The sequence below is a fragment of the Rhamphochromis longiceps genome, linkage group LG11, assembly GCF_057381845.1.
Source record: "Rhamphochromis longiceps isolate RC_006_pf linkage group LG11, R_longiceps_female_GT1.1, whole genome shotgun sequence".
NCBI lineage: Eukaryota > Metazoa > Chordata > Actinopteri > Cichliformes > Cichlidae > Rhamphochromis > Rhamphochromis longiceps.
This window is the reverse complement of record NC_140567.1, coordinates 30,639,750-30,662,643: the sequence shown is the minus strand read 5'-3', so window position 1 is coordinate 30,662,643 and position 22,894 is coordinate 30,639,750. Positions and strand designations below refer to the sequence as shown.

General features: G+C 39.6%; 1 protein-coding gene across 1 annotated transcript in view; it reads right to left on the bottom strand.

Moving 5' to 3' along the window:
- The window catches only part of LOC146659523 (neural-cadherin), a 139,923-nt gene that overhangs the window by 38,760 nt on the left and 78,269 nt on the right, over nucleotides 1–22,894 (bottom strand). The window contains exons 11-16 of the mRNA XM_085423617.1: nucleotides 22,343–22,515; nucleotides 19,852–20,019; nucleotides 12,026–12,275; nucleotides 10,806–10,933; nucleotides 10,536–10,722; nucleotides 10,239–10,382 (exon numbers count right to left, since the gene is read on the bottom strand). Coding sequence (XP_085279743.1) covers nucleotides 10,239–10,382; nucleotides 10,536–10,722; nucleotides 10,806–10,933; nucleotides 12,026–12,275; nucleotides 19,852–20,019; nucleotides 22,343–22,515 — 1,050 coding nt within the window. The remainder of the gene's footprint in view (nucleotides 1–10,238; nucleotides 10,383–10,535; nucleotides 10,723–10,805; nucleotides 10,934–12,025; nucleotides 12,276–19,851; nucleotides 20,020–22,342; nucleotides 22,516–22,894) is intronic.

Sequence of the window (22,894 nt, the reverse complement as noted above, 5' to 3'; positions counted from 1 at the left end):
TATCTGACTTTTCGATATAGATTCTAGCAAGGTGCTAGAACCTCCTGAGATATTTCTATATTGATATGATCCGTAATATTTACTCAGCACATCAATGATGTGAATCTCCTTTTCTACCACATTTTCAAGGTGCTCTGATCTGAAGAAGATCTGTTGACTGTGGAGGCTATCTATCTATCTATCTATCTATCTATCTATCTATCTATCTATCTATCTATCTATCTATCTATCTATCTATCTATCTGTTTCAAGGTGTTGTGCATTCAGACATACTCCTTTGCATATTTGGTTCTAATGAGTTGTTATGTGAGTTGATGTTGCTTTCTTATCTGTTCGAATCAGTTAGAACCATTTTCACCCACAGAACTTCCAATGACTGGATATGTGAAAATCCCATTCGATCACAGGTCTCTGAAATACTCCGACCAGCCCATCTGGCACCAACAACCATGCTGCATTTACAGTTTTTCTCAGTCGCTTTGGTGCGTTTCTCAGAACACCATTAACATTTGCACAGCAGTTAGTGCATTTCCCAAAACAATTAGTGCAAACTGCAAAACCTAGTGGATAGCCTGCAAAAGCACGTCACATGCACAGAATTGATTATCCATACCTCAAAAGCAAGTATCCATGTCAATGAAACTGTCAGTGCCATCAAAATGAAAAGTCTTGACACCATCTTTATGAACAAGATAGTCAAATGGCATTGTCATGTTTCCACTATGACAGTTTATAATTTCAGTGTTTCCCATTGCAAAAACAATTGGTGACACCTGAAAATGCTGACGACAGCACTATGGCCTACCTGTACAGCCATCTGAAATGTGCAGTAAAGTCACTGTAGATGTTATGGGAGTCTTGGGAGTAACTGAGACACTGAATACGTACGTTTCACATTTCCATTGTGTAGAAGTGTTTGTAATCCTACAGAATTGTGCAAAAGAAAAATATGCTACAGTCACTTGTGCACTGTAGAATACATGTAAACATAAAATCACCCATTTGGTAGAGCTGTGCACTAATGTGAACAATAAACAGCACATGTAACAGTACAGTAAATCATTCTGACACATCCAGACGTTCCTGTCTGTCTGGCCACATATTTTCATCTACATCACAACAGATGTTATCCCTCGCAATGCAGCGAGGAAAGTATCTCCTGGAGTGGCGAATCCATCCTCTGCAGGACCCTGCTGTGATGTCGTCACATGCTGCATCCATGGCTGCTAGCAGGGCCATTTGCTCATGTGGATTTCATTTTTCTTGAGTACTCTGTCAATTGTTGAAATTGAAACAGATTCAATATTGCCAAATACCGTGTAATTCTCTATGACAGCGCTTTGTATGTCTCTCAGCTTTATTGCATTGTTTGCAATGACCATTGCACAAATGGCTTCTTCTTGCTGTGGGGTAAAAAGGGGCCCTCTTCCGCCTCCGCGAGGTTGTCTTACAATCCTATGTGGTGCAGAGTAAACTTTTTGTGAAATTGCAAATACAGTACAGTAACATGTGATGTGTCTGAGATGGCACAGTACAGTACAGTGTATTACTGTTTGCATACCTGTTTTCCCTACGGAATGTTTGAATGATTGAACTGACAGTAGTTCTTCCAATATTGGGTTGCACCCTTCGACCAGCCTCCTCCATGGTGAGGCCGTGATTGACAACATGGTCCACAATTGTAGCCCTTATTTCATTAGGAATCCGCCTATATCTGCCTCTTCTCCCTCTTCCCCTTCCCCTTCCTCCCCGCATCCTCACCCCTCTTCCACGGTGCTGACCTTCCATTTTGTGTCACAGAAGTGTAGAAATGGTACACACTAGCTCCTGCGCAGTTTATATATGCTTGCCAATTGGGGATTCACAGGATTCATCCATAATTGACAGTGAACAAGTTGTTTGTCATTGGTTACAACTAAACTTTCACACGCCTCCTCATGAGTGACAGCTGTAATTCACCCGAGATCAATTGTTCAATTTCGGAGACATTTCCAGGAACAATGATACAGAAAGGTATAGGATTTGCTTGACAGATGGCCAATATTTGGCATGTGATAACTAGTTCAACAATTTTGTGTGTGATGACTCAAGCAATGGATGTATGAATATTAGTTTTATTGGGAACGACTATTCAGCATCCATAGGTATGATTACTTTTGACTGACATGACATAAGCAAATGGAAATGTCAGAAAGCAGCAGGGAAATGTATGGAAGCAACTGATTCATGTCCAAAATCATTTGCAGTTTGTTCAGAGAGAGGAGAAATTGCTACTATGATGTGCACAAATGACTGAGTGTTGTGGAGGTTGAACTAATAGTTATGAGAATTTCAATTCTGATCTGAGAAACGCACCAAAGCGACTGAGAAAAACTGTAAAGTCAATTAAATCACTTTTCTTCCACATTCTGGTGTTTTTTTTCCTCTCTGTCTACATGTCTAGATGCACTGAATTTCTTCCACGTGATTGGGTCATTAGATGCAGTTGAACAGGCGTACATAACAAATGAGTGTAAGTGACAATTTAACTGATACAAAACTATAAAAATAATGTTTTCACAAGTAATAAATATTGGTATAGTTTTAATTTCATAAAATGTAAACATAGCATTGGCCTGGAGATGAGGAACTGCGATAGAGCATTAAACACTGTTTGCTTATAAACTGTGTACAGTGGTCCCTAAAGATGATGCACAGGAAAGGGCAAAAGCATGGGATTTTTGCATTTTTGTTTTGCTTGCAAATCATCGTGGAGCATCTTAACAGTCTGTCTGGAGAATAATCAAGGCCTGCAAACAATTTTCAAGTATAAAGGGGGAAAAACTCAGATTTCTGGGGCTCTCCTACAGGACACATCTTTAAAACACACTGTTTCATGTTTATTAGTTTGAGGCAATGGTTTCGTCTGTTAGTAGGAAAACCTAGAACAATAGGTATGTGCACTGCTACCAGCAGATGATGAATATTTTGCTAAAGACCAGATGGAAGGTCTAATACGGAAAGGTGTGTTACAATTGTATGTATAAATATGACAAACACGTTCAACATTAATTTTGGTTTTTCTGGGCTTTGACCTCATTGTCCCCCCACTCCCTGCTGAGCTAAGGTCAGGAAGCCAATATGGTTTCCTGTTGTGAAAGGGTGATACAAACTTACCACCTCAGGGGACTCAGAGACTGCATTAAAGGCAGCAAGGAGAGAAGAATAAGCAGCTCGCTGAGGGCTTAAACACTGCTATGATTAAAGCTGTGTTGCAGTGACTGAAGTGTGGTATCTAAATGCAGCAACAAACTCAACTTAGCAAACAGGCTAAGCTTCATTTAGTAGAATTGTTACACACTCTGATGGCTTGACTTTGGACTGCAAATCAGGAACCTTTGTGTCCCAGATCCATCCAATCCTAACCATCATAACCATCACCTCCATTCAGTACAATGTAAAATTACATGAACAATCACTCACATTCACACATACCTCATTAGCTCAACTTCACTGCAGTAGTAGGTAGTTGTGCATGTGTACTAAACCCAGGGGCGACGCGAGACTGAAACGCCAGACTCAGCAGAATTTTAAAAAAGCCCCTTGATCTCATTACAAGATGATCTTAGTTCGGCAGTTTTTTTACACTAGTAGGACCAAATTTACCCAGAAAACACGACGGGTGACAAAAGCTGCTGCACCTAATCAGCTTTAGGTTGGAGAGGAGGGGGTAAAGAGAGGTAATCTAAACCCGCCCTTCCCCCGTCACCTCAACTCTACCTTAGGTTATATTACAACAAACACCAAATCAAGCTGAAACAAATGCAGGAACTATTCAGCAAAGGAAAGCGTTGGCGTGTGTGTACGTATGTGCGCTTAGTCCCTGGTAATTGTGTTTGAGTGACCTACAGTTTATGTCTGGAATGAAGGTCACCGGTGCTTCAACATCTGTCAGCTTCAACAACAAACTGTGGTCATAATGTACAACACACACACACACACACACACACACACACACAGCTGAAGCCAAGGTGACGGCTGCTTTGCTGCATTTTAGAGGATAAAACCTTGAGTTCTGTTTACAGCTAATCAAACTTGAGATTGGAGCTTTCAGGAGTTTGATTTTTTTCACCTTCAGTTAGCATTACACACACACGCACACTTTTTAATCTGCCTAACATGTACACACATGCTCTACACATGCATATAAACAATGTATCTGATCTCCATATAACATGGGAAGGAATCTGACTGAAAAAACACCAAAATGCATCAGAGGTAAATGAGCCTAAAATCTGCATAGCTTGCAATAAGATGATAATGAAAATGACTCATTTGCCATTTTGGAAACATGGACATGTTCACTGTAGAAGAATGTGAATCAGCTCATGCAAGCCAGTGTTTGTGCAATAAAACACAAGATAGATAAAACAACTTTTATGCATTACATAATGGACAACGGCGAGGACTGCAAATCAGTATGGGCTAGAAGTCCGTGCTCACTATTCACCAGCATATTATTTTCCAGGAAAAATAAATCAACAGTTTGATGACAAATGAACGACAGATTTGTCGCTTTGCCAACTGTCATTTTTCAAAAGGCGACTGACTGATAACTTGAACAGACCTGAAACTAGAAAGGTTTGGGAAGCAAGTAAAAAATTGCAAAATTGGACTAAGTTAAAAAAACAGGTCAGAGAAAACAGTTATTCACGGAAATCTTTTTTATATTTTACAGTAATGATTGCTTTGAGTTCTGTGAACATATGTGATAATGTAATTACAAAAATGTTCAACAAAATATAAATAGAAGCACATTAAAAATATTGCAACATAGCACTCTTAAAGATAACATTAGGAGGGCAGATGGCAGTGCTAATGTTTGTCTACCAAAGTGTTGGATTCTGCTGCTCTCACAATAGAGACAAAGCAGTAAGAGAAAGTAAGTGACACAAGGTATTTCTCTTGTTTCAGGAAACAGTGAATCAAACGCCCGCATGTCTTCTAATAACTGTAATTACAGAAATGCAAACATCGCAATTCAGTGCAGCCACTGAACTGCAATTGTTACTTTTTAAGATACTGAGCTATAATCTATAAAAAGCAAATCACAAAAGAGCAACAACAGAGCAAACACTGAAAACAATCTAATTAAGGTTTAGTTATATCTAACCACCAAATATGACTAGAACTTAACAACCGAGTTATTAGAGGTAGAAAGATGCAGTTATTATGGACATATGATAAATATTTACAAACATTTCACCCTGATCTCCCTCTTTTACGCTCACAGAGCTGATTCAGCATGGATCAGATCTGGGGGTTTAGTTAATCTCACCCTTACCAACGTGCCTGTTAGGAAGGTTTAAGGGATGTTTAAGCCAACACGGCTGGTTTTCTTTATCTGAGCCTTTGGACCCCCAAGTGGTATAGGGCCGAGGAGTGTTTGTTGATTACTACGGGGAGTCTCTGGCGAGACAAAAAAAGTGGGGATAAAGCGTCAGCAAGAAAAAAAGGTTAAAGATTTGTACAGCTTTTTGCAATCTTAGCATCTCTTAATCCAGTGTTCAGCGTCTTTCAGAACCTCACGGGATCAGTCTGAGGGGGGTAAAATACTAAATCTAGACATTTCCAGGAATAAGGCCACATAAAAAAGACAAAACAATAAAAAAAGAGAAAAATAAATAAAACAGCTATTTTAACTGACTGACTGAACTACTTTCAATAAAAATTAGAAAGCAAAGCAGATTTTCAGACACAAGCCTCAAAATATGGAGCGCTCCCAGAGAAAAAGAATTTATAGGGTTTATGAAGGTGCTCAAATGAAAATGAACCATAAATTAATCAACAAGTCAAGGGCCAGAAAATAAAGTGAAACTTCTGTTTTCAATTTATTTGTTTTCTTATATTAATCAAAATTAGGGTCAAGTGGGCCTAGAGTGAGGGGTGGGGTACTTCCTGGACAGGTTACCAGTGTACTACAGGGCTAACCTTCCTTTTTTCATACCAAATATTTTAGTATAAATATTTTTTTAACTTTGCAGTAAGAAATAGTTATAGAATAGTCTCTAACGTCCCATCACAGTGTAACTTTTTCAGCTTGTGGGGATTTCTGTTTGCATTTAAAATGTTACTTTTATTCCTCCTCATGTTTTGCGGGATGTAACCTCGTAACTTTATAGATAATAACATCCTTATATGACTTCATTTACATTATGAACAGTTGGCATGTGTCAGTCAAATGTTCCACATGAAAGGGGAAATTTAATTTTGACTCAGAAGACTATATGATCAACAAAAAAATGACAGTTCTAAGTTAAATGTAAGTACCTTTGCTAACAGATTGCTTTAATGGCTTATTTGAATGTATGATTTCTGTTTTCAATAACTTCAATTACAACTGTAGTTAGAAAAGAGCTGATAGATTATTACTTTGTATTCTCTTCTAGATAAGTCTGACTATCCTGCCTACCTGTCAGACCACTGAGTGTTTTTGCTAAAGATCTCAATATTTTCTGGGGATAGCAATTAGTGGTCATAGAAATAACAGACAAACTAAAAAAAAAAGAGAATCACAACTTTAAAAAGGGATGTGCATTCTGCAAATATGACATGACTGATGGTATTTCTGCTGTCATTCTGGCTTTATGAGTCATGCAACATGGTATTTATAAACTCTCAATTACACATGTACTCTGCTGCTACCAGCCAACATGCAAAAGTGCAGGAACGACTTGGACTGAAATTCATCCAGATATTCTTTTAAGCGCTATAGCTTGTTAGTGAAGCCTATAGCAAGTTTGGTTGCGTGCCGAGGTGTTCCTTATTTCTATTTTTAAGAAATTCAGTAAATGGCTCAATTCGGAAGTCTGCTCAAACTGTGGGAAAAAGTATTAAGAAAGGAGACAGTGGAAGACGAGTGACTGGAAGTTTGGGGAACTCCTCAGGGAATCAGGGTGAATATAGAAAATGAATAGGAGGTAGACTGTGTCACACCGTATAAAAGTATATTGCAGTCAACAAGAAAAAAAAAAGGTTAAAGATTACAAAAAGAAAAATAAATAATAAGACATCACTCTTCTTTCCTTCACTCATGCTCTGAGTATAGAAAACCTCAAAGGCGTTGATCTGACGCCAACAGCTGTCATTAAGAGAGAGAGTAGAAGAGAGAGAGGCTTGTTTTTTGTTGTTTTCTGATATTTTTCCTTTTTTTTGCCTCCTGGTGCTTATTGGTTTAGAGCGGAGGAGGAAGAGGAATGAGGGACAAACACAAACAAAGAGACAAACATCAAAACCGCCGACCTCAAGGGAGCAGCGGCACTCGCTAACGAGCTGTGACAGCAAGAGAAGAAGAGAGAAGGAGATAAAACAGAGGAGAGAAAATAAGGAGAGTGGAGACGAGTGACAACAGTGAGGAGAACGGGGACTAATAAATTAAGAAAACTGAAGAGCATGAAAATTTTAAAATCAGTTTTTAAAACTACTTAAATGTACTTCTGTTAGCACAGACACAACTACCCAATTACCCTCCAAAAAAAGAAAACAAAGCAAACAACAACAAAAAAAGCAAGAATACTTTCCACATAACCTGTATATCAAATATGAATGGAGGCACTCTGATGTTAGGTAAGTAGGTTAAACCAAAAATGCTATAATTTAAAATACTGTCACGTAGGTTAAGGTAATTTAACATTCTGGTGCTTCCAAAATGTGGGAGGCGCAGCTTGAGAAGCAATGTTTACTTATCTAACATTATCAGTTTAACGAAGCTAATTTCTTATCAGTGTGAGACTAATTACTGTTAACCAAAACCTACCATGCATGCCACTTAGATTAAAGAAAATGCACTGATTTGAAACATAATCAAGTCAATTAGTTTTTATAAATGAGGATTCTTTGTCATGCATAAAAGTTAGTCATGGAGTTCCACAGGGTCCTGAGTTCGGACCAATACCTTTTAATTTACACATGGGTCTCTCAGGTAATATCTTTAGAAAACAATGCATACATTTCCAATGCCATGCAGATAACAACCAGTTGTATTTATTTGTGAAGCCAGATGACACAAATCAGTAAAACTATAGGGACGATATGTAATTTACGATGTAATTTACAGGAGGAGCTGAGAACATGCTGTATGAGGAGGATATGTTCTTCAATGTGCACATAAAACAAATATACAGGAGTGCCTTCTTTCATCTTCGTAGCATTGTCAAAACTAAACAAAAAATCCTGTCTGAAAGTAATGCTGACAAACTAGTTCATGGATTTATTATGTTGAGGCTGAAATACTCAACTGTAATTCCTCATTATCCGGATCATCTAAAAGTTTCACGAAAAACCCTCAGCTGATCCAAAACACTGCAGTGAGAGTACTAACAGGAAATAGAAAGAGAGATATTTATCCCATATTAGTCTGTTTTAACTAGCTTTTCTTTTTATCTACTTCCCTGTTAAATCCAGAATATATGAACTGAGTTCTTCCTTCACACTGTCACTAAATGCTCACTCATAGGATATCATCTCATTGTTGGGGGTTCATCCTTTAATGCAATATGTTTTTTACCTTACAGTACAAGGGCCTTGAAAGAGCTCTTTGAATAAAGTTGAATTTGAATTCAGCTCAATAAAAAACATTTCTGTTCACGTTAGTCATCTGGAGACCTATGGGAAGTGTAGAGCTTAAAAGTACATGTTTTCATGTGGTATAGACTTGGGCTTTGTATTCAGTTTTATTGTGAAGTCTGAATACATTTAAACGGTTTTATAATTAGTACACAATGGAAAACAGAATAAAACTAAGACTGCTACCTCTATTTGGTGCATTAAACAAAGTAAACAAAGTTACACAAGTAACTATAAATGATTAGTTAACAGTTATAAACAGATGGGTGCCACACTGGTTCTCGTGATTTTATTTAGATATTTTTTAAAGAAGAAAAGAAAGAAAGAAAGAAAGTGTACTTTATTGGTCCCCGTGGGGAAAATCCCTCTCTGCATTTAACCCATTCACTCAGTGAAGCAGTGGGCAGCCACTGGGCGAGCAAAGAAGCATTTACATGGAAGTTTACTACAAATTGTACTTTCAACATTTTTCTGGGTCTTTCAGTACAATCAAGCCTGCAAACAGAGGAGTCAGCCATTAATGGCGATCAAAAATAATACAGGTTTAAGGAACTTTTGTTGGTGTAATTTTGCTACATCCATCTTTAATATACACTCTGTGAACTTCAACTAATGACCAGAAACAACAGAAACTGCAAACATTAAGAGTGCCATCAAAGATCATTTACTGTAATGCTGAGTATCCGTATTCTGCCTCACATCTAAAGCCCGATTGTCTGCACAACTGTTTACTCTCAGTTCAACAGAGCATTCATTTTCATTCACTTTGTGTATGTGAACCACACTGGTTAAGCGTGTCCCACTTTGTATTACATCAACAACAAGAGCGGACTGAGTGATTTGCAGGTCTGAATAGATAATGGATAATATCATCCACCATATAAATCCTGTGTGGTAACACTTTAACACTGATCAAGCTTTCATGTGAGGTCTCACAACAACAAACTGGATAATTTCACTAAAGCAAGTAACATATTAGTTTAAACCTGGGCAGCCTGATTTTGAATTTAGACACACATAAAAACAAACAAACAAAACCTCTTCAAATTTATTGCCCACAGTCTCAATAAACAGCAATAAAAATTAAGTGGTTTTTAAGCTGTAAAACGTAGGTGTGCTTTTGTTAAACTGATCCAGACTTTCTAATGTAAGATTTTACAATGAGACATGACCACCAGCTATTGCAGTGGAAGAAAACAAATGTCACCTTATACAGAGCAAAGTTTATCTTAAGAAAAATCAAGAGAAGAGACAAATTCAAAAAAGAAGAGAGCAGAAAATTAGAGTGGATTGAGACAAGAAAAGCAGAAAGGGGAGAAGAGGGGATGCAAATCATCCAAACAGAAGCAAAGAGGCAAAAAGAGGAGAAAGATTATAAAAAAGTATGGAAAGAAAACAGCGCTCAATGGGAGAGGGGAGAGACAGAGAGGCAGGCAACAGATCATTCAGTTCACGCACCTAATTTCTTGCTCAACACTTGTTTTTATGACTAACTGCACACTCAGTCAGAGACTTTGATCAGTTTGACTGAAGTTCACATGAAATCACAAAGAACTGACTTCACTGCCACCACTGACAGCAACAACAACAGGTGCATCCCAGAGAGACAGAAAAACTGCCAGATTCTAACTCACCTTCATCCTCATCGTTGGCCGTGACGGTGATGAGGACGAAGCCGACCTCCTTGTCTTCCTCCACGCTCACCTCATACACCGGTTGGGCAAATGCCGGGGCGTTGTCGTTCACATCGGTGACGAAGATCCTGACATAGGCTGTGTCTGAGTCAAAGTTGGACGGAGGCTTTGCTCAGGAATATAATTTCAACGTATCCAAACACATGCAAGACTCTCTAGACTTTCGTTTTATAAGGTCTGCAAATGATCTCTTTTATATTAATTGGACTGCAGGCCTTCTCTCTGATTGTGCGTTACCTGTGTTAGGCTGGCCCTGCTGGCCTTGTCGGGCCGACTCCGAGCCGTCCTGTGACTGCACCTCTATCAGATATGAAGCTTTCTGCTCACGGTCAAAAGAGGCTCGAGTGAAAATGATCCCACTGTGGGAGTCAATGCTGAAGAACTGAGAGTCCCCACTTTCATCCTTCAGGATCACATAGTGGATCTGAAGAACACAGAGAGATGCAGTGAAGCAGAAAAAGAACAGGAAGTAGAATATCATTAACGATCAGTACAGACGTTTCTCACCATCCCGTGCAGACCAGAGTCCAGATCAGTGGCTGACACCTGAGCCACAGACGTGCCCATCTGCGCTCCTTCGGGAACCGTGGCCTCATAGGTGGACGACAGAAAGAAAGGAACGTTGTCGTTCACGTCTGAGGGGGAAAAAAACAAAAAGAAACAGTAGAAAAAAATATCCTTTATTTTCCCACATTCATATTTTTTTGTTGTTGAAGGATCTGGCAAAAGAACACATACAGCCTGTCATGTCCATGAAAGCTGATTAAAGTGGATTAAAAACAGACAGAGAAAGAAAATGCTAGAAGGAATGGAAAAGTGAGCAGGAAATAAACAAAGACAGAAAGAAAGAACAAGCAAGACAGAAGGCAAAGAGACAGAAATAAGATTGGATCTTTAGAACAGCAGTAAAGGAGATTAAAAAGTAAAGATGAATTACAGTGAAATAAAGCAGAAAGAGACAAAAAGGCAAAATTTAAAAAAAAAGTCCATCAGAAAGTGAAGCTGGACTATGTCTACCCTCACTAATGAAAACTGAGTTATTAGTGAGGAATTATCCTCCAAACACCCTGAAGAGTCCACAAAGCAGCTTGTCAGCTCACTTTCAAGCTCCGCTAAGCCAATTACAGCGTCCGATGTGGGTTTGTTCAAAGCCAATCAAAGTCAGGAAGTGTTTTCTCCTCTTTCCTTCTCTCCACCCGCCTACAGATGCTGTTTGGGAAGTGAGTCACTGTTAAAGGGAGACGGCATGGAGCTGACACCACCGGTCGCTTCTGTTTTCTTCTTTTTCTGCCAGAAACGACCCTGGATATGAACCGCACTTCATTAATCTTTCTCTTCTCGTCATTTCCTCCAGCTTGTCTCTCATTACACCCGAGTTTCTGTTGCTCACCAACGGCTTCTTTACATTTGATGGTCAGAGCTCTGCTACTCATTTTAAAGTCCTTGTAATGGCAACTTTTAAACCACTAAATACTTTGCTTTGTTCATCAATATAGCATATTTAGAATTGTGAACATATCTATCAATATGCAAATAAGTCAATATCTCATCTTTGAGACTCACTCACACTGAGTGCATATAGCCAACAGGGGCCTTGTACTATTTAAATGAAAGAGCTGTAAGTTGATTGGTTACCTGTACAAACCTATGGGACTGAATCCACGTTTTTGACTAGCAGTCTGGCTAAAGGAGTTGAAAATGTTTGACCCTTAACCATACAAACTCACCTGTCACATTAACATAGACCGTGGTAAAGGAGGCGAGCGGCACAGCAGCGACATTCTGCACGCGCACTCTGAGCGTGAAGAAGCGCGTCGTCTCATAGTCGAGGTTCTCGGCTACCAGGATGGACGCCGAGCCGTCGGCCCGGTTTGGTTTCATGTAGAACCGCACTGGCATGTTGGTCTCCGGTACCTGACCCTCCTCCAGGTTGTAGGTCACCCTGGGGTCGCCGAGGGGAGATGTTGCCTTGATGGTCTGTTGACAGAGGGAAAAGAACAAAAGATATGTTTTTGTATCCAAAAGAACCAGCGTCTGCTCGCACATTATGACTGTGTGCGCCTGAGCTTCCTAATGTCACGGCTTTTCCTCATCACTTTGTGTGTGTCGCTTTTCCACTGAAAAAGGGGCAGAGTGATTTGAAAAGCAGAAGAAAAACTTGACAGGAAATGACACTGTGAAATATACTGATGTCATGCACACCAAGGGACAGCAAGCGTGAGCTGGCCATTGAGACTTCACAGACATGGTGGATTATACAGAACTTACCTTTGTAGTGAGGGAGAGACTGAAATTCAGATTTGAAATTCTCTCATGGTACAAACATATTTCTCACATGAGAAAGACCCTTGAAAAATAGTTGATAGCATCAAACTTGTCAAACTAGTAACTTGCTTTTCTATGTTTTCCATCTTTTCCACATTAAATATCTTGGTATCTTATTTTTATTTACCTGCGTTGATCCTCAGTAATGATCACTGTCAAGGGTGTTTCAGTGTTAAAGTACAAAGTCGGAGACTGCAGGAGTCTTGGGGACATCCTTTGAGGATCATGTGATGGATTTCAAAAGTGACTGCTGCTCAAATATTCCAGATACATTAATGAGTTATAGAGTTCTCATCAATGCTAAAGCAAAGTATCCAGCTTGCTTTGATTATCAGAGAGGGAATTATGTGGCTAATCCCAGCTTCCGTGTTGAATTGTGTATCATTTATTAATTGCTAGTAAATATATTTATGTTATTATTTATTTTAAATGAGCACCACCAAAACAAATAACTTGCTTCTCAGGTAGCTGGAAAATCTCATTTAAAATTCCTTTGCCTATTGTAACTAATATAAAAAAACATCTTTGGGTGGAAAGTTCCAACTTACTCTCACCCCAGGGTGTCAATTCATGCTTTTCTTTTAGATTGAACTGGCCATTCAGAAATATGCACAAGGTGTCCTTTGGCTTAAGTGCCAAGGTGTAAGTGCTTACAGCAGAATGGAGAGTGAGAGACAAAGGTCCTCTTTAAAGAGTGTCAAAGTCTGCATTTCGAGCTTGGATGAGCGACATCCCTGAGACTTGGGGTATTTATGATATGCCTGAACATACAGAAGTATATAGAGGACAAAATACTGTGGAAGTTGTTAGAGCTTTACGTCTGAGCTTTATGGAGAAGTTTAGAACCAAGCTGTCATGATTTGAGTACACAAACCTCAGTTTGTGTTCACAAATCAGTGTTCAAGTTAGAATTGCGAAGAATGCAGCTTCTGATACAAGTACTAGAAGGCGGCATATGGGAGAAAATATATAAATGCAAGATCTATAAAAGATATCTAAAAGAAATGCTGCAAGATAAGAGATTGCAGAAGACGAATGTAGGTTTGCTCAGATCTGATGTCATGCCTTTGGGTCTTAAAATCCAGTTTGAAGAGTTTTAAAAGTTTTAAAAATGTGTGTATTTTTAAACAACCTTTAATATTAACTGGCAACACTGTTTTTGTGAAATTCAGTGTTGTTATATGTAGCCTGGTATTTGGAGTTCTTTTTACAAGTGCATCTTTTTCAAAAGCAAGCAGAGTTGGTCGTTTCTGACTAGAATAGGAACAGAGATCATCACTCAGACAGATTACATGCAGTGCCGACAGAATAAAAGATATCCCATATACAGACACTGGAAACTCATCTTCTCAAACCTCTGTTTACTCCTTTTGGGCTTCAAGTTTATAGAGACAGACTTATCTCCATTTCTGAAGCAGTTACTCCCACATTGCGTTATAATCCGTCAAAGGCAGAAGCCAAAGAAGAGTCTGTACTGGTTCATGATGACATCATGTTATCACACAGCTGCTCGTGTCGACAACGAGGTCGTACATCTTTATAACAGCTCCAACGGCTTCCAGATCTTTAAACTATAACACTCACCAGAAAAATGACACCCTAAAATACACAACTACATTTCAAAGAATGCGACGTTTTAACGGCCAGAGGTGCAACTCAGTCCTTCTATGGAAATAAAGCTCTCATGGTGAAAACTTTCCAAAATACCCAAAAAGGATTCGGTTTCTGCTTTGTTGATGTTTGTCCTTTTTGTGTTTTTTTAAAATAAAATATGTGTCTGGATCAGAGTGTGTTGTCCTGAGCTGTTCTTCTACCAGCAGCAGAGCTTTTAAGACTTGTGTTATGCTCCTGGCAGTAGACTAAACTGACCTTAGAGTGAGAAAGTGTGTATGTGTGTGTATTTATGTCCTCAGGGAAATGGAGTCACAAATCTGTTTACACAGTCACATTGTGGAGATATTGCTCCTTTCGGGCACAGAAATTAAATCATTAAACCTTATTACTATAAACCTCTTGCTTATGTTCAGAATGAGTTCAGGTTTAGGTTAAGGTCATAGTTAGGTTAAGTTGGAAGGAAATGCACAAAAAGTCAGTATAATGTCCTTTGAAGTGATGGAAATACGGTGTGTGCTATTGTCCTTCCTGACCGCACACTCCCCACCTTGCCAAGGAGGGGCTGTATTTTCCATGGCTGAGTGATGCCACCTCATTTTACAGTAAGCTATGACCTGGATTGTTAGACACACACACACACACGCGCGCATGAATTTCCAGTTAATTGACTCACTCTGATTTTTACCACCACAGTTTTTGTTCACTAAAGTGTAAAGGGGCTCATTTATTTAGATTGTAACTTCAGCTAAGATTCCTGTGTCCACTCAGCTGCAAATAAAATATGTCAGGTGGTCTCGGTAGCAAGCTGCGAAGAGGGTCATTGTACGAGTAACAGCAGTTAATATGGAAGCATTCTTGTATCATTAAAGCAGGAGTTTTGAACTGTTGGACAGAAAAAATGCAATATGACCTGTTTAATTAGCAGTTTTTCTGGTATTAATAATTAATGATGATGAAATATGCTTTTACTGGAGGGAGCATGCATGATTTTTTTTAAATCTTCCTACAACGACATGACTGAAAAATCAAGGAGAAAGCAAGGGCTGTCTATGCCTGCTAAGATCCTGCAGGCAGATGAGTGGGAGAGAAAAGGTTGCTGACGACCACTTACGAATAAATCTTTTCTTAATTCAGTGTAACGGTGCATCTGTCAGCCTGACCGCCACATCTATAAATGGTTCCGTAAAATGGCCACTATAAATATAAAGTACAGTCAGTACAGAATCATTTAACCCCTTTAGTTCAGGACATGGTGGCTTCGAGCAAAGACTGAAAGCAGGGGAGAACCTATCTCAGCTCCAGTGTAAGGACAAAAATCACCAATGAACAACCGTCGCCCTTGTCGTCACTTCCACAAGAGGTAACATGTTTCCCCTGAGTGAGAAATGCTGTCTGCCACTTCAAACACTGAAACCCTTTCAGCCCTCAGACCCAGTGACCACAGCAGCTCCAACAGTCTCAATCTAATGCATTTACCAACTACTTAGTATGCTGGGATGACTACACACTCTCACACACAGAGAAAAACACTTAATTCTAACATTTAATTCTTGCCTGCTTGTATTTGCATGCATCCCTGTTCTGCAAATATTATTGCCACTGTGCTACTTCTCTACTACCTTTCAGACCATCTATCATGCAGTCTTCCTCCACTTCATCTCCATCTTATCCAGATTGCAGAACATCTCAACCGAAGCCACTTCAAGTCATTTGCTAACTGTGTTCCACTACAACTGTCTGAACTCCGGGGGTTCCCATCTCTATTTCCTACTTTTCATATCATCTGCTCTAAGATGTGGATTTTCATCAGAATCTATTAACCGAAAAGAATTTTATGTTACACGCTGTTTCTCCAATTAATTTCATCTTTACTTCCAAACGATCTCTCCTTATTATATTGATTTTTAACTGATGAGTATAAAATTGACTTTTAATCCATTTTGCTTTCCTGCAGCAGTTATAAAGGACAGATGAGACTCTGACTTTCTTGTTTGGTTTTTCCATTGGTAGTCTCTTAAAAATTTTAAACAGGATGTTAATCTAAAATCTCACAAACAGCCCGAGATGAAGGCATCCGGTTTCAGGTGAAGAGTTGCGCGAGGGTATGTTAGTGGAGCGTGGCTCAGCCTCACAGCAGGCCGAAGCAGCAGAGTGTATGGAATCAGGACTAATGAGAAATCATCTCATTAGACATCAGTGCAGCGTGCTGAAGTTAAGCTGATCAGTGTCTGCCTTCCTCTCCCACACAGATTAATGCCCGTGGAGATATCGCAGCAGATCGCTCTCAGCTGGTGCGGCTGGTGCTGAGAGTGATTCAGCAGCTGGAATACAGATTGCCCTGTCAGCTTCAAATGCTAACAGTTAGCAGTCAGCTGAAAAGGGTAAGGTGGGGTCATCAGGGTTGGTGTGTGTGTTTGTAGGGGTCTGCTCCATTTTTTGATGCTTACATGTGGTAATTACACTTTTAATGGCTCCTTTGCTTATTTATCTGGGAAATAACATAATTAGTGTTTCTGCCTCGTGTGTTTCATGTCTTATTATCTCATTTATCAGCCCGTCACGTGGGTAGCCTTATTAAACTGATACAAATCAGCCGAAAGAAAGAGATGGACGGTGTCTTCCAACGCCCCCCCCCCAACCCCCACCCCCCACTGTGCTCTCTGTTATCATATTCCCTGTGTTTTCTGGAGCTGAATTCAAAATGTAGTTGTTCTCGTTTGCATATTTTTCTAATAAAATGAACCAAAATACCACACTGTAGAATTGCCCATGCTGACATTTAACATGAGTGATTACATAGAAGGTTCTCTGGCCCATATGCCCGATGGCGACTGGATTGTTTATCTGCAGTCTTTCATAATGAAAATATGGTGATATGAAAAGGCAGACAACTGTCCATCCCTATTGCACGCTATTCAAAAAACTGCAATGCACACAGGTCAGAAATTCCTTCATTTTGTGTGATACTGCAATACATCAGACATATTCTCTTTTATCAGATGCTTGAAATGAACTTCTTTTTATACTTTCCAAATGATTTTTAAGCATCAGTGGATAGCTAGAAGATAGATTTTAAGGTAAATCTAAGAGAATATTTAAAGTCATTTGTGGCCATGAGAGAAAGTGTTTGCATAAGAGCGAACACTAAAAACATCAACAGGATGAGGAAGAAAACAAGAGGAAATCAGCTGATGAGGAGGCCTATTATAACATGCGACTCTCACACACATAAGCAGGAGATGACTTCAGCTTATTGATATGGAGATTTAATACACGCGCGCACGCAGAGCATCTTCCACCTCTGCAGCGGCTCCCTCCCTCTGCCTCGTTAACAATGTGATTAACAGACCTTATTAAGGCTGCTAAATTTAAAACAACAGTTCCTCCTCAGCGCAATTAACACCGCAGGGGAGACAAAGGAGGGAGGAGGAAGAGAGGGAGGAGACATTTCAGCCTTCCATTGTTTTGTATATGTAGCCAGGTTTGGGTAACTTAACATATTTGTCCACTGAATTTATTGCTCATAAAACATTATGTATACATGGTTTCAACATGCAGACAGATGATTCTCAGTTGATCACAGTTTTTTGTTTTTCCTTTGCCAGTATTTTGTCCAACAGTTGTGCATCTGGGCTCAGCTTTCAGGTAATACTTTTTGACAGGGAGAGCGTAGTGGAAAGATTCAGCCTTTTCTAGAGGAATGAAAAATGAAGGAGATGAAACATTGATGAAGGGAGAAAAATCTCACTCCCACAGTTAATTTGAACAAAACAAGACACATTCAACAAGGAACACATTCGTGTAAAGTGTATTCTTTCAGATGCAACTGTATCATCTGATTAAAGGAGAAAGCTCGTGTTATTTTATATTTCTCCTACTGTCAACATAAAAAGACTAAAATCCACACAGCCTTTTTTTTAATCCATCTTTCAGTACCATAAAGCTTTCCTTTCCCTAATTTAGCACCCCTCTTCACTTCTTCTCACTGCATCATACAGCCTCTGTCAGGTTAAAGACAATAATTAAACGTCTGTTTTTCTGAGGTGATAGGAGTCCATTGTGACGCTCCGACAGCAGGTGTAATTTTCTTGCTCTGCTCAATCATCTCTGACAGATGGAGCTGTGGGTGGGAACCCCAATCACCATCATCGTCTTTTCAGCGAAAACACGGTGTCGAAAAGAAGCACAACAACACGCGAACACACACAGGATTACACTTACCCTCCAACTATTTGAAAACTGACTAACCTCCATGAAATCGAGCAGCTGGAGGGTAAAAACTCCTCTACCTTCTAAACCATCAGCTTAGGAATAGGAAGCAAATTAGGATGGAGGGATCAAAAGAGGAAAAAAAATCACCAGAGGTATACAAGCAAAGTGTGTGTGCATTTGTGCGTGTGTGTGTGTGTGTGTGTGTGTGTGTGTGTGTGTGTGTGTGTGTGTGTGTGTGTGTGTGTGTGTGTGTGTGTGTGTGTGTGTGAGATTGCAGTGAGTCAGGTGAGACAGACTCGGGGCTGGTTTGTTGTTTGCTCGGCAGAAAATATTTAGAAGTGCTCGGTTAAACGTGCTGACACAGAGAGAGAGGGATGGATGAGCTGGAAAGTGAGGAGAGAGGGATGAAGAAGAAGAAAGAGTATCTCTAGCCTCCTCGGGGTGCTGTGCACAGACGTGAAGCAGGATGTAAATGAAATAGAACTCTTTTACTGCTGCAGGAGGGTGACTGAGTTTAAATATTTCTCCATTTTTACGAGTCATCCCCTTCTCTCGCCCATGTCACCTCCGAGCTCTTAGGGCTACTGATACTGATGAAAAGAAACGCGTGCTTCAGTTCCCAGACCGGCACCTTTTCAGTCATACATTCACAAGCCACTTTGTTATGTACACCTGTTCAAATGCTCATTAATGAACATATCTAATCAGCCAAACTGGCAGCAGATATGCTCACGATGACCCGTAGAAGCTCAAACCAAGCATCAGAGTGAGGAAGAAAGGTGATTTAAGTGACTTTGAACGCCAGACTGGATGGTCTGATTATTTCTGAGATTATTTCTGAAATTACTGATTATTTCAGAAACTGCTGATCCACTGGGATCTTCCCACACACAGAAGTCAGAGGAGACTGGCCAGACTGCTTTGGTAAGAAGTCAACAATAACTCCAATAGTAACACGTAATACAACGGATAGGCTATAGGAGCAGAAGACCACACTGGGGTCCACTCCTGCCATCTAAAAACAGCAAACCAGGGACACAATTTGCACTGACTCACCAACATTGAACAATATAAGATTGGAAAAAAAACCCTTCTCTTCTGATGAGTCTCGATTTCTGCTGTGACATCTGAGTCCATGAGTCCATCCTGCCTTGTATCAGCGGTTCAGGCTGGTGGTGTTGTAATGTTGTGGGGAGAATTTTCTTTGCACACATTGCATCACTTAAACACCAAAGCATACCCAAGTATTTTTGCTGACAATGGGCATCCCTTTAACAAGGAAGCACACCATGTCACGAAGCTCAATCCATCTCAAAAAATGGTTTCTTGAAAAGTGAAAGTTGAATGTTTTTTAGTTATCATTTTACCATTTCAGGGCTCAATGTTCTCATCATAAACTCACCACTATCTTGGCATCTCGGACGGTGTTTTCCGGCACAGTGACCCAGTATTCGGACTGCTCCCACTGTGGTGGCTGATTGTGGACGTTTGTGATGATAACAGTCAGCTCCACTGAGCTGCTGCGGTTCCCTCCATCTGAGGCCACAATCTGCTGGTTGATTCTGGATGTCTGCAAAGAGATGAACAGGGAGTAATTAAGATCAAGGAACTCGTGATTCTGATCAGAACATTTTCGTTTTAACAAGTTTTACCAAACAAATAAGGGTGTTTGCTATTTAGAATTGATTTGCCTTTAAAACTTGGTCTTGTTATCTTCAAAAATCAAATTTTAATGATCAAGTAGCTCTTTGATAGTTCAGAAAGACCAAACACTTGTAAAAATTGTAAATAGTTGAGCAGAGAAAGAAAGAAAATATTGATCCTTTAGTTTGTTTGCAAAAAGTGAATCAAGAAAGTGGGTAGGGATACATTTTCCTTTGCTAAATTATTGACTGAAGTGCTGCTAAAAAGAAAATGAGAGGCAGAGAGAAGAAGAACAGAAAGGAGATGACAGTGACAAAAGAAGAAGAACAGTAGGCATCATTCATCGCCGACGTTAGCTTAACAGACGGATTCGCTTCATTATGGATTTTCAGTTTGACATTGTAAGATTGTACTGAAGAGAAATCAGACACACATAATGATGACAACCATTAAAGATTTAAAACAACAGTCTGTTTGATGCAACTTTCATTCCTCACGCAGTGGAAACATCAGAGCAGCTGTTGCTGTTGGAAATAACTTTGACCTTGTGACCTCATAATATCCCAGTTGTGTTTAATTTTTTGCATTGCCTTGTTTACATGCTGAGGATATGCTTTTATGTGCATATTATCCAGCTTATTACATTTATTCATTATTGAAACAATGTTTTTGTGTTGTGATATGGCCCACCGTCTGTGCTTTCATGGAAATAGCACAAGGTCATCATAGCTGGACAGGGTTTAAATAGATTTAGGGTGACATTTACAATTGGATTGGGGTGGCTTGGAAGCTGTTGGGGTGAACAAAGTGCATAACCGCTGTGCTTGAATACCCTCCCTATAAGCCACTGTTTCAGAGAATTATAGGTCCATTTCCAAAATCCGGCATTAGTGAAAACTACTAATGATACTTATGCACTTAGATAATGGTTAATATTACATTTGAATCCTGCTAGACTTATCTCCAACGTCTGATACCACTAATCATACCACTCTTTTTAACAGATAACAGAACTGTGGTGGTATCAATTCAATTCAATTTTATTTATATAGCGCCAAATCAAAACAACGGTCACCTAAAGTGATAACTCATCATCATCAGTGCCTTGCTCTCAAATGGTTTTCATCATACTTATCTGACACATATGTTAGAATTCATATATATGCACCTATGGAGTGAAATGCGCCTCAAACGTGTTGCAAATGTATAGGACATGATTTACAAATGTGTACAATGAATTGGTGTGCAACTTTTAAGGACTCAGGAGCTCATGCCTCGATCCGCACACAAACACGAAGCATTCTGACCACACGTAAAACTACTTTACAAATGCATACATCCCGACCTGAATAAATACTATTCATTTACGCACAACCTAGTAAGTTCGTCTTCCGATAATTTTAGGTTTCAAAAACCTTTCTGTGCGTATCCTAAAACTACACGTAACATCTCACAGAGATACTCACAAATCAAGTCGCATTCCACATGGGGCTTTGAGACAAATTTCAGCTGTAAGATGCATTCAAGTCCCAGTGTAAAACTGGGACATCTGTGTTTTCACTGCATACGTGGCATTCTCTCTCTTTTTCCCCCAAATAAGTAGGATGTTTCTTTTTCTAAATAAACAAAATAGCTCGTAACCTGTTTATTAGAAAACATGTTACAGTTACAGACTGTACTCTGCCACATGCTGAAATATTCAGGATCATTCATTATGCTAACATTAATGTTAGCCTACTTTCATTAAAGAATGGTAAGATTATCATCAGTGTTATTCCACCTGGATTATATCTACATTCAAAATATACAGAGATTAGTTCGCATATACTCACTGCAGAGGATGATACACAGTGATGCACAATCATGGTGTCCCCCCATCTGCAGCTGAGCATGAGTGACTTTTCCCACTTTTCCCAGCAGATTATTTCAACCATATATAAACCTCTATTCAGACTGTGAAGTAATTTGTAACTGTGTGTTTTGAAAGTGCTAATAGTGTTATTATTATAATTCTAACCCTTATTGTAGAGATTGGATCTTGCATCTAGTTCACTGTCTGTAATTTGTTGCAGGGAGTCAAAGCACAAAACATTGCTCTTTTTGAGGATGGTGTTCATTTCCAGGAAGTTTTAGCAATTTGTGAGAATGAAATGAGACATTTTTGATATGAGAAGTAATTTTGTAAGTGTGGACACTTGCAGACATTGCATCATGCTGCAGCATGAAGAGGCTGCTGATGTGCTTCTGACCTGAGAGATTGGGTGGTTGACATAAATCCACCCAGTGCTGGGGTTGATGTGCAGGTAAGCCGGCTTCTGTCTGGACAGTGAATAGGTGATTGCCGCGTTGCTCCCCTGGTCATCGTCATGAGCTGCTGCTCGCAGGAAACTAGTTCCAACTGGAGTGTCTTCTCTCAGAAAGTCTGACAGGGAAAACATCAGCTGTCATATGGGGAGCGAAGTTCTACTAGCACCAGTTTGAGTTACTGCAACTCCTACTACTATTACAGGAACCGCTATGGTGAAACACTGTGTATGTCTAAAGCACGAATACCCAAATCATTACAGTTGACTGAAAGCAGTGTAACATTATGTTCTGTGTTGGTAAGCAGGTATTATAATAATGGAAACACAACATTGTGCCGGATCAGCAGTCTGTCACCTCATTTTGTCATTTCTGGGTCTCACTGTGCAAAGTCAACAGATGCATTTTTAAATTTAAGAACATAACCTCCAATCCTGCTGACGGTGATGTGTGTCAGCGCTGATCAGACAACAAAAACAACGAGCAGCGACGAGGTG